Source organism: Anastrepha ludens, chromosome 3 (assembly GCF_028408465.1).
Source record: "Anastrepha ludens isolate Willacy chromosome 3, idAnaLude1.1, whole genome shotgun sequence".
Classification (NCBI taxonomy): domain Eukaryota; kingdom Metazoa; phylum Arthropoda; class Insecta; order Diptera; family Tephritidae; genus Anastrepha; species Anastrepha ludens.
Window position 1 is genome coordinate 423,991 of NC_071499.1, and position 15,036 is coordinate 439,026.

A 15,036-nucleotide genomic window follows, 5' to 3' on the forward strand; every position below is an offset into this window, starting at 1 on the left:
TAGCACTCCTGTTACATAAAACAAAACATACAATGTTCATAATGATTATATAATTTTATTCAGAGCGTTTCGGTTTTTCTCGTATCTACATGTTCGAATTCAAAAACCTCGTATCTACTACAGGGTTGTCCACCTACTTTTTTGAGAATGGTAACACAAATGACATGTCAAATGTGTTCATAATTTACTTAAAGGTTTGACATTTACGAAATGGGACGCTATACACTTGAACAAAATTGGGAAATATTGAAAACCTATTTCCAAAGTGGTGAGTCTTATTCTTCTTCTCTGGTTACAGTAAATGGCAAGCGTTACCGTGACATGCTCAACGAGTTTTTGTTTCCAAAAATTGAGGAGGATGACATTTGACGAAATTTGGTTTCAACAGGACGGTGCAACTTGTCACACTGCCAAAGTTACACTCGAACTTTTCGCTACCGTTTTTGTATACCAATATCAATTGGCTGCCTCGGAGCTGTGATTTAAGCCCGTTGGACTATTTTTTGTGGAGAGCCGTTAAAGACAAATGATATGCGAACCATCCAGAGACGATTGATGCTTTAAAACACGAAATCGAAGTTGCCATTCATGAAATTGGAGCCCAAACAATCGAAAATGTGCTTAAAAATTGGGTTGATCGAATGGCCTACTGTAAAGCCAGTCGTGGCAGTCATTTGAACGATATTATTTTTCATTCATAAATGACAATGTTCAATCTTCAAAATAAAAAAAAAGTTTGAAAAAATATTGATTAGTTTTTTTTTTTTATAGCCAATTCAAATAGCAAATTTTACATGACCCACCCTATATAAGAATCGTATCAAAAAGTTATAGTTCTTCATAGAAGTTAAGTAACTCTAAACATTTTTATCGACTTACTGAAAATTATGATTTTGTAGATGCGAGGTTAACACAGAAAGAGGACGATTCCATCCATAAAGTATATGTAAGTTGTAAAAGGAAACAGGTAATATTCTAAGAAGTATAGGAGTTAGTATTTTTCACCTTTTTATCTTTACATTCACTTACTAATATTAAGTGCCAAACTTAATTCAAAAACATAAAATAATGAAAAACTAAAAAGTTGTACATTTATTGGTTTTGTATATTAATGCTAATTGGGTTTGACATACATACTTCCGGCTTTCACATTTGATATTTACAAATATATACAATTGTTTCGATATTTTGAGTAAAATTAGTCCCATCCACCTGACGATGACCAACCTCCCCCACCTCCCCCACCTCCTGATGACCAGCCACCTCCTCCTCCATTTCCGCCTCCACTAAGTTTTATGATTTTTATAATTTTTGTAGATTGACCACCACCTCCTCCAGAAGACCAACCTCCCGCACCGCTGGATGACCACCCACTGCCACCACCACCGCCACCACCTCCTCCACTTCCTAAACTTATAATTTTAACTATTTTAATACCCCCTCCTCCACCTCCACCACCTCCACCACCGCTTCCACCCGAAGTCCATCCGCCGCCTCCACCACCCGATGACCAATCACTACCGCCTGAGGGCCAACCACCTCCGCCCCCACCACCGCCGCCCTCTTCAGTGATCACTTTTAAAATCTGCACATCTCCGCCACCTCCTCCTCCAGAAGACCAGCTACCTCCACCTCCTCCGGAAGACCAGCCTCCGCCGCCTCCACCGCCTCCGGAGGACCAATCAGCACTTGGTTTAGGTTTAGCTGATACTCCGATAGCTCCAATAAGGACTAAACAAACAAATAGCTGAAAATTTTTATCAAAAAAATTACATAATTATTTTCACTATTTTTCCTAAATTTATACCCCTATGTATGTGACTGTTTGTATTCATATAGTAGATACATACATACATACATACATATGTATCTGTATGACTCAAATGTGTCATGTGAAAATGGGTTATAAAGCCAGCTCAAAACTAGCTGTATATGTGTATGTATTCAACTTACTTTCATATTCAAAAAACAAAATATTGCAATAAATGCAAATAAAGTAATTGATGAAAGCCAAGGGAAGCAGGACTTCTTCACTGTAAACCTATTGCAACACACTCGATCGAGAGTTGGTATTATACTGACAAGCCGTTGAATATTGACCAAATCTTTTATAGGTAACCATTATGAAGAGGAGAGAGAACGGTGAATTTGGCTACTGCTAATGCTTGCTAGCATCGCTACAACTGGTAGTTGATGCAGATGCAGCCGGAAAATGTTTTGCTACAAACATACGCATGCACATGCCAATATTGTTGCTGATATAAGTTTGAGCTTGAGGATGGAAAAGTAGTGCCAGGTGCTTGGCTTCATTGGATGTTTGGCCATTGAAGATGACTAGCATAGTATCACAGATACGAGTTTGCAGCGGGGGACATCTTTCCTTCTCTCACTAACATCAAAGTAGATCTGCACATTCACAAATATGTACATACGTACGTTTATTACATGTTTATACAAAAGCGTGCAACACTGCCGCTTTCGGTTTATAACTTGTGGTGTACTTTGTGTGCATCAGTGATGTAATACTATTAAAAAAATATAACAGATATGTAGTTAACATTAACTTCCCTTAAAGCCAACAAAAGGAAATTTAATGGTAGATGCACTTGCCTATGTGTGTGTGTATATGTATATGTACTTCATTAATAAATAAACTAATATAATAAAATTAAGTATGTAAAAAACAGTAATTTAATAGAACTCTTTTGAACAACGGCTATTTAACTGCATAACAAAATTGAAAATATTAAATTTAAATGTTAAACTTTGAATGCTAGCGATCTAATATACGGTACAACACTATTGATCCATGGCTACAGGAGGGTTTTGAATTACTTAACCAATGCACCCACAGGAACATTACCTTATGCAAGAACTGAATGAGGTACGAAACTTTAGCTACATTGTATGTGCATGTAAGTAAGTACATATATGAATATTCACGTAATTTGCAACTTATTTATTTAGTTTTCTTGCTATTTTCAAATTATAATTGTATTAATTTAAATAAATTTTGTAATTTGTTGTGTGGTTGGCTTAACGCTACGATTATTTTATACAATATTTTAATATAGTCGATCAATAATCGTCTATATACAAGTATAATAATATTTCTTTCGGTTTTAATAGTGTTTGGCAATTCATTAAATAATTTTAATCCTTTATATAATAGAGTGTTTTGTGACCTACTAGTTTTGTTCATATTGATTCTAAATTCCTCGTTATTCCTTAAGGATGGTCTAGAATTTAGAAAAAAAAAATCGTTTTTTTTTTTGATATTTGGAAGGATATTCCCAGTATTTTCGTTTCTACAGCCGTTTTAGCAGGTAGAGTCAGATTCGTCCCGCGGCGGCATCAATGGAAAATATCCACTCTCAAAACTTTAAGCCCAATTATCTCAATTCCCAAAAAAAACTACTCAACCGAATAGCCTGAAATTTTAATATGTTATTCACAACATCAATGGCTATCGCCCGTACTGGAATCATATTATTATTTAAATTATTTCGTATGTTTTTGATTAAAAAACTGAAAAACACCCTATTTTTAGAGTGCCAAATTCAAAACCATGCCAATTTGTTATTTTTTTTATTCTAATACGGGACATGGAACAGATAAATAGAATAGCGGTTATACGGTTGCACTTCTCCCACATATACTAGTTGCCTTGATAAATATTTGGGCAGCAGGTTATGTTTCGTTTTAAATATGAATAATAAAATATTCATTACAGTCTTTGGTTGACATTAAGCCACATCAATTTAATATTTATAACTATCCATAGGTACTTATTTACATTAACTTTTTCTATTGCCTCGTTATCTATGATTATATCTTCATTTGAATTTCCATTTATTATGATAGCCTTAGTTTTGCTAACATTAAGTTTTAACTTGTTCATTTTTAAATGCTTATCTATGTTTTTTAAATTAGTGTTCCTTATTTCAATGCATTCGTGCGTTGAACTACCAGTTGTATACATATAATAGAGTGTCATCAGCAAACTGGCAGATCTCGACTCCACGTTGCACTTTACTTTTTCCATATTATTGATATACTTGTACATACAAACATATATCCGTACTTTGTTAATTTGTATGGTCCTTGTTCCAGTAGACCATCTTAAAATTAATTGTTTCTATAAATTTAAATAAAGAATAACAATATAAGATTCAATGGTTGAATCTGTGGTGAAATTAGATTATCGCAGTGAATCAAGCTCTAGCGACTTGGAATTCCTGGATGCAGAGAGCGTAGAATATAATAATGACTTGCAGGAAGTCAATAAAACACCTAAAAAACAAATGATTCACAATCCAATAATACACAGCAAGCCCCTCAACTAGTTGATGAAATAAAAGAGAAACGACAGAGAAAAAAGCCTTCAAGGTACGGTGTTGCTACATCGACTTACACAGAGAGAATATAAGAAAAAAGTACGGCAAGCCAAACTTGAATCCTATAGAAATTTCTGCAGTAACGTCGAAGAAATGAGGGAAACAGCGAGACTTTGTAAGGTCCTTCATTTAGACCGCTCAGTAAGGCTGGATTCCATTCGAAAACCTGATGGTTCATACACCATTTCCAAATCGGAAACGTTTAATGCTCTACTCGAAACCCATTTTCCGGGTAGTAGAACTCTCTCTGAAGCTGAGAGTGGCATGAACAATGACGGTGGCAGCGGTGGAACCTCTAGGTACAGCTGGTATATTGCTAGTCGGATAGTGACAAGGGAATCGATAAGGTTTTCCTTATCTTCCTTTGTGAACTTTAAGTCCCCTGGACCTGACGGAATATATCCAGTAATGCTTAAAAAAGGAGGAGACAGGCTGATTGAGGCCCTGAAAAGGATCCTCACAGCCTGTCTTGCATTTGGTTATATACCATCCCAATGGCGACGCGTAAGAGTAGTATTTATTCCAAAACCAGGAAAAGATGACTATTCCCTAGCAAAAAGTTTTAGACCAATCAGTTTGACATCGTTCATGTTGAAAAGTCTGGAACGAGTGGTGGAGAAACATATTCGAGTGGGGGTATTGCCGAGAAGTCCACTTAGTAGAAATCAACACGCTTACCAGAGTGGAAAATCATGTGAATCAGCCTTACACGATCTTGTTAGCAAGATTGAAGCTGGGCTGGAAGTTGACGAATACACAATGGGCGTGTTCGTGGACATTGAGGGGGCTTTTGATAATGCCACTTTCGGCTCGATATGTTCTTCTGCCGGACGACACGGAGTTAATCAAGCCATTATAAAATGGATATACTCCATGCTCTCTGAGAGGCTGTTAACCGCTGGTGGGAGCGACGACGAACAAATCACAGTCAGGGCCAAGCAAGGATGTCCCCAAGGGGGTGTTCTTTCTCCGCTGCTGTGGTGCTTCGTCGTAGACTCCCTATTAGCGGAGATGCAGGAACTCGGCTTTCACGTCCAAGCATATGCGGACGACGTCTGTGCGCTAACATCGGATAAATCCTTAAGGAGGCTTTGCACGAAAGTGCAGAGGATCCTTGACAAAATCGATGATTGGTGCATGAGACAAGGTCTTTCCGTTAATCCGAACAAAACAACCATAGTCTTGTTTACGAAAAAACGGAAATTGGATGGACTCAGTCTTCCAACACTGAAAGGTGTGACACTTGGTCTTTCCAACGAAGTTAAATATCTAGGAGTAATCTTGGATAAGAAGCTGACCTGGGAGACACACGTTTCACTGAAGGTGAATCGTGCATTGAAGATTTTTCAGCAATGCCGTAGAGCCTTTGGCAAAACTTGGGGTCTGAAACCTGCTGTGGTCCTATGGATATACACGGCACTTATCAGACCAATCATCACTTACGCTTCTGTGGTCTGGTGGCGACCATAAATATGGTTTCTGGCACGAAGATGGAACTTCGGGACACAGAGAAATCTTTAAGTTGCTGTCGGAGCAGTATCCACTGTTTTTGGCACCTAAAGATGACCTGATACCCACAGTTTCATTTGGAAGGAAATTTGATGTCAAATTTCCATTGCGTGAGCAATGGAGCAATCCAGAATGCATGCAGGGAGGTTTGACGGATATTTTCTTTGCCGATGGGTCCAAGACTGAAATAGGGTCTGGAGCCGGATGGTACTTAAACGTTAGTAATAAGTATCACTATGCTATGGGGGGAATGGCAACTGTTTTCCAAACAGAAGTTTTTGCCATCCTAAAAGTAGCCGAATGGATAATCGAGAGGAGATGGAGTGGGAAACAGATTGGAGTCTTCAGTGGCAGTCAGGCTGCATTGAAGGCCCTGGAGAACGCGAAGCAAACCTCAAAGATTGCTCAAGAATGTAAGAAGAAGCTTAATTCTGTCGCAAGACAAAACAGGCTGGTACTTATATGGATTCCGGGACACTCCGGTGTTCAAGGAAACGAAATTGCCTACGAATTGGCCAACCGTGGATCAGCGGTGCCCCCACAGTGGCCAGAGCCAATAATCGGAATCAGTCCCGCAGGAATCAAGAATTGGATCAGCGATTATGTAGGCAATCTACATAAAGAGCGATGGTCCGGTCTAGAACGCTGCAGAACTGCAAAGTGTTTTGTGACAAGTCCGAACAGAAAACTGTCAAACTTTCTACTAAAACTTAGAAGGAAAGACATTCGGTTGATGGTCGGCATCATTACAGGACACAACCCATGGGGTCAGCATATGACCACCATTGGAATCATCGAGGACCCGGTATGCCTGTCCTGCTTGGAGGAGCCGGATAGCACTGAGCACTTTCTCTGTGAGTGTCCTGCCTTTGCTAGAGCGCGACTACGGGTACTGGGTTCCGATGTCATGGGAATGAGTAATATTCGTTCTCTAAAACTGGAGGATATTTACAGATTCGCCAAAGAATCTGGAAAATTCTCACAGGACTAACTATCTCTATCTCTGTCTCTATTCTTTCCTATCTCTTTCTCTGATACTTTTCTCCCTCTCTCCTTGACTATCTACCCCCTTTCCAGAGCTTTAAATACAATGGGCTTTTTAGCCTGAGTGTTTTAGGAGCCACCAAATCTCCTGGTGCTCCTTGGCTCGACCTCTTCAAATAATAATACGGTGTTGCTAATATTTGTACTAGATCCACAGGAGAGGACGAGCCGAAATATGAAGATGCTATCAGTGATCCAGAGAAGCAGCAGTGGCTGCAGGCGATGGCAGAGGAGTTGGAGTCGTTCGAAGACAACCAAGTATGGGAGATTGTTGATGCTCCAGAAAGTGCTAGTGTAGTGCAGTGAAAGTGGGTTCTAAAAAGAAAATATGATTGTGATGGTAAGGTGAGGTATCGGGCAAGGTTAGTGGCCAAAGGTTATACACAGAAAGCTGGTGTGGACTATCAAGAGACATTCTCGCCGGTCATTAGACATTCAACCTTGCGCTTATTATTTGCATTAAGCGTTCAGTTTGATATGGGCATTACTCACTTAGACGTTACAACAGCTTTTCTTAAAGGATATTTAAAAGAAAGTATGTATAGTATATGCATTTACCTGAAGGTTTTCCTGTTAAAGATTCCAGTAAAGTGTTAAAGTTAAAAAAGGCTGTGTATGGTTTAAAACAATCTGCACTGGCCTGGTATCAGAGAGTCGAAGAAACATTGTATAATTTAGGATTTAGCAAAAGTAAATTAGAACCTTGTGTGTTTATAAAAAATCATAGTAATGGTAAGAAAACTTTTGTTGGAATTTATGTTGATGATTTCATAATATTTTCAAATGATAAGTCAGAAACTGATATTTTAATTGAAGCCTTGGAACAAAAATTTAAGATTAAAAATTTAGGTCAGGTAAAGCAATATTTAGGCATGAGGATTAGGATTAATATTGATAAACATGCAAATGTAATTACAGTGGATCAGGAGCAATATATTGAGCAATTGATTAAAAAGTTTAACATGTCTGAATGTAATACAGTTAGTACTCCGATAGAGACTAAATTAATTATTGAGAAATCTGATATTTGTGAAGATTATTTGCCATGTCAAAAACTTATAGGTAGTTTGATGTATCTGGCAGTTTTAACACGACCAGACATTGCCTGTTCAGTCAGTAACCTCAGTCAATTTAATAATTGTTATTCACATGTTCACTGGAATTATACTAAGAGAATTTTAAAATATTTGTTAAAAACAAAGCATTATTGTTTAAGATACTTTAAAGAGAGAACAGAACTAGAGGGGTATGCAGATGCAGACTGGGCTAGTGAGAGCATTGATAGGCGTTCTTATACTGGCATCTGTTTTACTAAATCTGGATCTGCCCTCTCTTGGGAGAGCAAAAAGCAAAGGACTGTTGCTCTCAATAGCTGTGAAACTGAGTATATGGCTTTGTCAAAGGCTTGTCGAGAGGCCATTTATTTAAGAAATTTAAAATATGAATTAACAGGTTGTTTCAACAAGATAATATTGTATAATGATAGCCAAAGTGCATTAAAACTGACAAATAACCACCAATCTCATAAACGATCAAAACATATTGATGTAAGGTATAATTTTATCAGAGATGTAGTTAATAGCGGTCTAGTTGAAACTAAATATTTGCCAACTGCTAACATGCCTGCAGACTTATTAACTAAGGGATTGTCAGAAATAAAACACCATAAATTTATGCTAATTCTTGGTATTGTTCCATATTAACTTTTTTTTAACAGTACAGGGTGAGCCATATAGCGTTTGCTTCTTGAAACACCTATTTTTTTGAGAATGGTAACACAAATGACATGTCAAATGTGTTCATAATTTACTTAAAGGTTTGACATTTACAAAATGGGACGATATTCGCTTGAACAAAATTGGGAAATATTGAAAACCTGGTTCCAAAGTGGTGAGTCTTCTTCTTTTCTGATATTCACATCGGTGGTTACGTCAATAAGCAAATTTGTCGGATTTGGGGCTCAGAAAATCCACACGTTACTGTAGAGAAGCAAATGCATCCACAACGAGTCACTGTTGGGTGCGGTTCTTCGTCTGGCGGCATCATCGGGCCATTTTTTTCGAAAATGAGCAAGGAGCCGCGGTTACAGTAAATTGGGTACTTTTTCCCCCGGTCCCGGGGTTTTCAGAGGGGCCCGCATTTGCAATTTCCTCCGGGGCCCGGATTTTCCCCCGGGCCCGGATATGCTCTCTACGGCCCTGATTATGAAATATAGAACACTACAAAAAATCGTATCTGTATCAAATAAGCTGTGAGTGACTGTGTGCACATTTGTCTTATGACAACGAATGCGAACTCTTGAGCATTTTTAACGAATCGTCATAGTTTTCTTCCGCCCAGCCATCCTTCCATTGAGGGGGAAGGTCGCAGCGAATGGCTGCTATTTTTTAGATACTGTGTGCCAAGTGTAGGGAAGCGCATTTGCCTTTCTGCACCGATGTCAGAATATTTTTTTTCTAATCAACCTTTACGGTTAGTTTTGCTAAGGTTAATTTACGTATAAAACAGTTCATATATTTATTTATTTCGTTATATACATATGTAGAAAATAAAATCCTAAATATCAGGTATTAGAAAAACCAAAGCACACTTTTTTAATTAATTATAGTAAAAGGAAGCTTAAAAAATTGGACGAACTTAATTTCCTGGTTTGGAATTGTCGCGTAAAGTTGAAAAATTGTCCAGAGTTATCTCTGCAACAGTTACACCGAAAAAAATTTTGACCGAATTACGTTCACGCGGAGATAAGCGAAGTGAGACTCATGGAAAGGATTCCGTGAAAGCGTGGAAAACTGTCATGAGTTCGCGTGGTTCAGACGCATTCTGTCGAGGATTGTCAAATCCATATTGGACGGGAGCTGCATAGATGGGAGCTACATACCCAGGTCCTGGAGGGTTGTGTGAATTGTGGTCATACCCAAGACAGGTAATATCTCGCAAGTATCCCCTAAGGATACCAGGCTAATCAGTATTTCATTGTTCTTGCTGAAAGCCTTTGACAGGCTGATTGATCTGTAAGACGCTAAATTCCTCGAGGAAGTTTATCGTACGCCCAACATGCCTATTATATATAAAGGAAGATCGGTGGAGTCTGTCTTGCATAGTATTGTTAAAGATATTGAAGAATCACATTCTCATAAATAATTCACTTTGGACGCCTTCCTCAATATTGAGTGAGGCGGCTATCAGGGCACTGGGCTTGTTGTTTGAAATTAGTCGGGGAATGTCTGATTTCTCTCTCGACTGCATCCGAATACTTTGATATTAGGTTGGGCTCATGACCTAATAGGCGACCCTGGAGACCGATTCAAAGCGAAGTGAGAGGATTGGGGTTCTCTTGAGATCTACTCTGTGGTCTACTCCTGGATAGATGTACGATAATGCGTAAACGTGCAAAGTCGCGAGATCTTTCTAGCCACGGATAAATCGGGGGCGCCTGAGAGAATTTCTAAGGCTAACAAACCGCAGCTCTCCAATATTGTGAGTATCCTTACCAGGCATTGTCCGTTAGGTATCCATGCGGTGAGGCTTGTCAATATTTCAAGCCCGTTTTGCGGAAGCTGTCTGGAGGAGGAGGTGGAATCTTCCCAGTACCTTTTTTGCTACACCTGCGAGTATAACAGGTTTAACTATTACACACAGAATTTCATCAGTAGCTTGAAGCGATTAATACAAAAGTGATTAGCCACCGTTGGTCCTCATCCTCCAATCCATATCCCCTTCTTCCTTTTTTCCTTTCTTTTCCCTCTGTGAGGTATCACAATGGGCGAATTTTTTGGATTCTTTGTCTAAGTGGGATCTCTGTGTGGGCAGCCCCAAAATACAATTCTAGTGTTTTCTTAATCGCGATAGATTCGCTGTGAACACTTGGTAAATTTGCATAACGCATGAATATTTATGTATGTATTTACTTGTACTTACGTTTTAGCTTCTATGCAAGAGGAAGTCACATAAACTAGTGAAAATTATACAAAATCTTTTGGTTTATTTTGATTATTATTGCTTTTTTGGCACTTTCTTATGTATTGATATGGTAATATGACTTATTTATGGCTCCCTTCCGCCAATAATTCTTTTTACATTTATTGGTGAATCCCTTACTAGCGAGATGAAAACACGAAAATCCGCTTTTAAGTTTTCAATTTAGCAGAGAATGTCTTTGATTTCATTAACACGCTCCGGTTAAATCGGCATCATAAAAGCTTTGTATACACAACCATTTTTTTCCTTCAATCATTATTTTCTTTGTCATTTTGAATTTTGAATTTTGTCATCGTTGATCCAAATTATCAAGGAGAATATTTATAGAAAACTCTATTGTTTTTATTTAGGTATTCATTTCACCCATCTATGCAAAATAAGCGCCGAACATCAGAAAAGTATCAGTTTAGAATTTGCGACAGGGTTGCAAACGTTTATAAATTCTTAAAACTGACCCTTTTATTACGAGCCTCGAACAAGGCCGGAGTATCGTCGCGGGTACATGAGGAATGCAGGCTACGGCATCCTACTCGCCGATGGAGCTGGTTCTATTATGCGCGGGATACCTTCAAAGAGCCCGTAACACATAAGGATGTCATGTTCACAAGCAGAGATCAAAGTCCAGTTCACGAACTAAGTCACCTAATCAAAAGACGATACGGGCACGGTGTAGCACATCTACCACGGGCGAATCGCATAGAAAGACTAAAGGAAAAAATAAAGATAAATTCAAAAATTTATCAAGCAGCCATTTTTAACTGTCAAGGCTTGGTTTAAATTTTATTGATGAGTTTTATTAAATGACATACCGTTTAACTAGAAACAGAACAAAAAAGTGAACTTTTGTAAATTCATTATGATATCTACAAAATAAAATTAAGATAATTTTTTTGATCCCCATGCGATCTCTAATGTGCACCAAATGATCTATATTTTTGGGGCACGTTTTTAAATCCAAAGAAGATTAAGAACTTAATAATATATGTATAAATGTTCTTTTAATGAGGCATGTATGGCATATACGATTATAATAGTAATGTATAAGAAGTATTAAGAATAATGAGGTGGTAAACATTCCATACTGAGTCTTATCGAATAACGGATTACCTCCGAACATGTTAATAATCACTTTCAGAACCGCCATCTGCAAATGGATCGCTGTATGTATAACTATGATTGGCTCCTCTTCCATATAATTTTATGCCTTTTTTATTATTAATGGTTGAATGCTGACTGTTGGAACTTGAAGCTTTTGTGTTTAAGTGTGCTTGTTGCAGGCCATCAAGCCTTTCTTGCTCTTTTCGTGCACGTGAATTATATGTCTGCCTTAAGTCATCAGAGTAAAAATGTCGCACGCCCGTTCCCACACGATTCATCTTTTTCTTAATATGTGTATTACTAAAGCCATCACTTGTTTTTTGGGCATTAATCTCTTTATTGCCAATACTGTCATCGCTGTCACACTCTTCTTCACTCATTTCTTCATAAGCAATATTTTTTTTCGCTTTTGAAATTTGGTTCTGTCCATTTTCATAATGGTGGTAGAGTAAATTTGTGTTTTGATTTTCTTCGACAAATTTTTCGTCCCCATTTGCACTTAGATCGGAGTCGTCGAATTCATTCGCTTGCATAAAACTTTCAAAATTTGATATTTCTTCCTCTTGAAGGTGAGAATCACCTTCAACAAAAGACGCAAAACGCAGAGGATCACTCAGTTTGGATACGATCTATGAATAGAAAAAAATTGTATTAAATATTTATACAACCTTATTTAGAATACACTGGTATACCTTCCATTGCTTGCAATCAGGGCTACTTGCATAAACTCGCAATTCGTTCAGTGCCTTTGTAGTTTCTATAATGCCCTGATCATAAAATTCTTCACTGGTAAGTAAACGTCTTTTGGGTGGAAAGAATCGTCTGTAAATTTTTAGGAGGTTGTGTAAAATGTAATAAGGAAAATAGTACACAACGGCAGTGGTAATCCCTACGATCGCACTTGCTTCTTCATATTGGCTTGAGAGATAAATTAAAGTTATTGCAATTATTTGCAAAACCCATTTTACTATATTTTTCGAGCGTTGGTTTGTAGGAGGCCCAATTCGGTAGCAAAAAAATAATGACAATAATCCCGTAATAAATATATACCAGAGCACATATGCGCGATACATTTGAAATATTAAATGTAGGTTCTCCCATAGTCGCTGAATAATGTAAACGCCAAGTGTCCACCCACCAATTAGAATTCCATACATCATAGGACGCCTATAAGTATTTTGTAAAGTACATTCAAAAAGTACAACTAAATTTAAAATTACCTGGGCATTAACTTGCTAGATAGCCAAATAATAAGCATTAAGGAAGAACATATGCCCAAAACAACACCCGTAAGGTAAAAAAACAGCGAGTTTTGGCTTAGCCTTCCAGCGCAAACCAATAACCAAACACCCAAAACAAACTGGATAATCCGGAAATACTCAAATCGAAATTGCAGTAGGCGAACACGATAAGGTAATACAGTGTCGATGCCAATACACTGTTGCTTGAACGGAGATAGATTCAGCCGCGTGCGTTTTTGAGTGAATAAATTGAAGCTAAATAACGACCGACGTTCTTCGAAATGCTGCCGAACCTCGGTAGGCGTTGCGCCTTCATATTGTGTGTAATCGTCGCTATCTATTTCCAATTGAAGCTCCACATTTTCAAAAAAACGAATCAACTCTTTGGGAGATCCACGATAACAATAGATACGCATGTCATTATCGAAAAAGCCTCTATGACGTGACTTTGGCTGATAGTCCACTATTGTTCCCGGATCTACAAATGTCACTGTTGAGCCAGAGAAAAAGCATATGTAGTTTTGTATAATTTCATATTAAAATAAATACCTTGAGGTCGAATGGCATCATCCCTAGACAGATTTGCAATAGCGGGATTGCAATAATATACAATTAAATATATAGAGAGTAATCGGAACTTCATTAATTTATTTGTTTTTGGCAATTAATTATCATGTAAATTTAAAATTTTCCTAGCTTCTTTGTTTATTTAATTTCGAGATATATTGGCAAACTACCGCTGAAATAGGTAAGTTTTGAAGCAATCACACGCTTTTTCGTTTTACAAACAAGTAATTTTGTTTATGTCAATTGAACTGTTCGAAATGACAGAGTAACACAGATTAAATAAAATTATTAATAATACTACGTTTCCACCACAGCTTACTTATCAACCTGCTATCAAAAAAAATATTTGGATTATATAGGATGAAAGAGAAAAATTAACTGCTTATAATAAGAACCACACCATTTTTATTTGATGTTTATGGATATATCAACGTATATCTTCAAAAAATTTGGCGGACTTTGGCTTAATTTGGTCGAACTATTGGCTGTATCATGCTGTACAGAACACTAAAGGAGGCGACTTCCGAAAAAAGATGCTTTATTTTTCTTCATTTTGACAACCGATGACGTCATGAAATAAAGGAAGAGAAGTTACTTGTTTATAAATATTCAGAAAATGGCTTAGTAATATTACAATTTTTAAATTAAACAAACTACTAAAAATGAAATACCGCGTGTTTAATTGTAAAAGTACGAATTATAAAAATACCTCGAAATGTAGTTTTTTTGCCGATAACGACGTTTCAAGAAAGTATGTGTGTATGCAATTTCCAGTATTAGCAGTTCATCAAGCTTTGCCATTACGGTGTAGTCATCGATCGTCATCGCCTATCTCCTCTAACTATAGTCCCAGGATGCATGCAATTTTAAGGGAGAGGAATATTAGATTTGTGGGTTTAAGCGATCATGTAAATAGGTGGTTAGTATTGTGCGGGGTACCTCCACATGCCGGACATATATTAAATATGTCGGGGTAGTAATTTAACTTGCTACAATATACAGAACGTAATTTGGCCAAAGATATGAGGGTCTTACGATGCAGCTGAAGCTCGGCGTCTGCAATGGATAGGTGGTTGACTCCGTTGACGGGCATTCGGGGGTTGGAGTTTAAGAAGATGGATAGAGACTACCGATGAATGTCGGTAAACTGTCTGATGCAGTGTTTGCACTTATGTTCGCTCCTGGATCTCATCAATATA

General features: G+C 37.7%; 2 protein-coding genes across 2 annotated transcripts; both read right to left on the reverse strand.

Moving 5' to 3' along the window:
• Window positions 1-1,198: 1,198 nt before the first annotated feature.
• Window positions 1,199-2,036, reverse strand: LOC128856364 (uncharacterized). The gene is made up of 2 exons (XM_054091663.1): window positions 1,954-2,036; window positions 1,199-1,747 (listed from the first exon to the last, which is right to left on the reverse strand). Exons 1-2 carry the CDS (start codon window positions 1,957-1,959, stop codon window positions 1,199-1,201), a joined length of 555 nt encoding a protein of 184 aa, XP_053947638.1. The 5' UTR covers window positions 1,960-2,036.
• Window positions 2,037-11,910: 9,874 nt separating this feature from the next.
• LOC128856776 (nuclear envelope integral membrane protein) lies at window positions 11,911-14,089 on the reverse strand. Its single transcript, XM_054092093.1, has 4 exons — window positions 13,820-14,089; window positions 13,250-13,760; window positions 12,722-13,196; window positions 11,911-12,658 (listed from the first exon to the last, which is right to left on the reverse strand). The coding sequence occupies exons 1-4, from the start codon at window positions 13,911-13,913 to the stop codon at window positions 12,050-12,052; spliced, it is 1,689 nt and encodes a 562-aa protein (XP_053948068.1). The 5' UTR covers window positions 13,914-14,089; the 3' UTR covers window positions 11,911-12,049.
• Window positions 14,090-15,036: the final 947 nt, after the last annotated feature.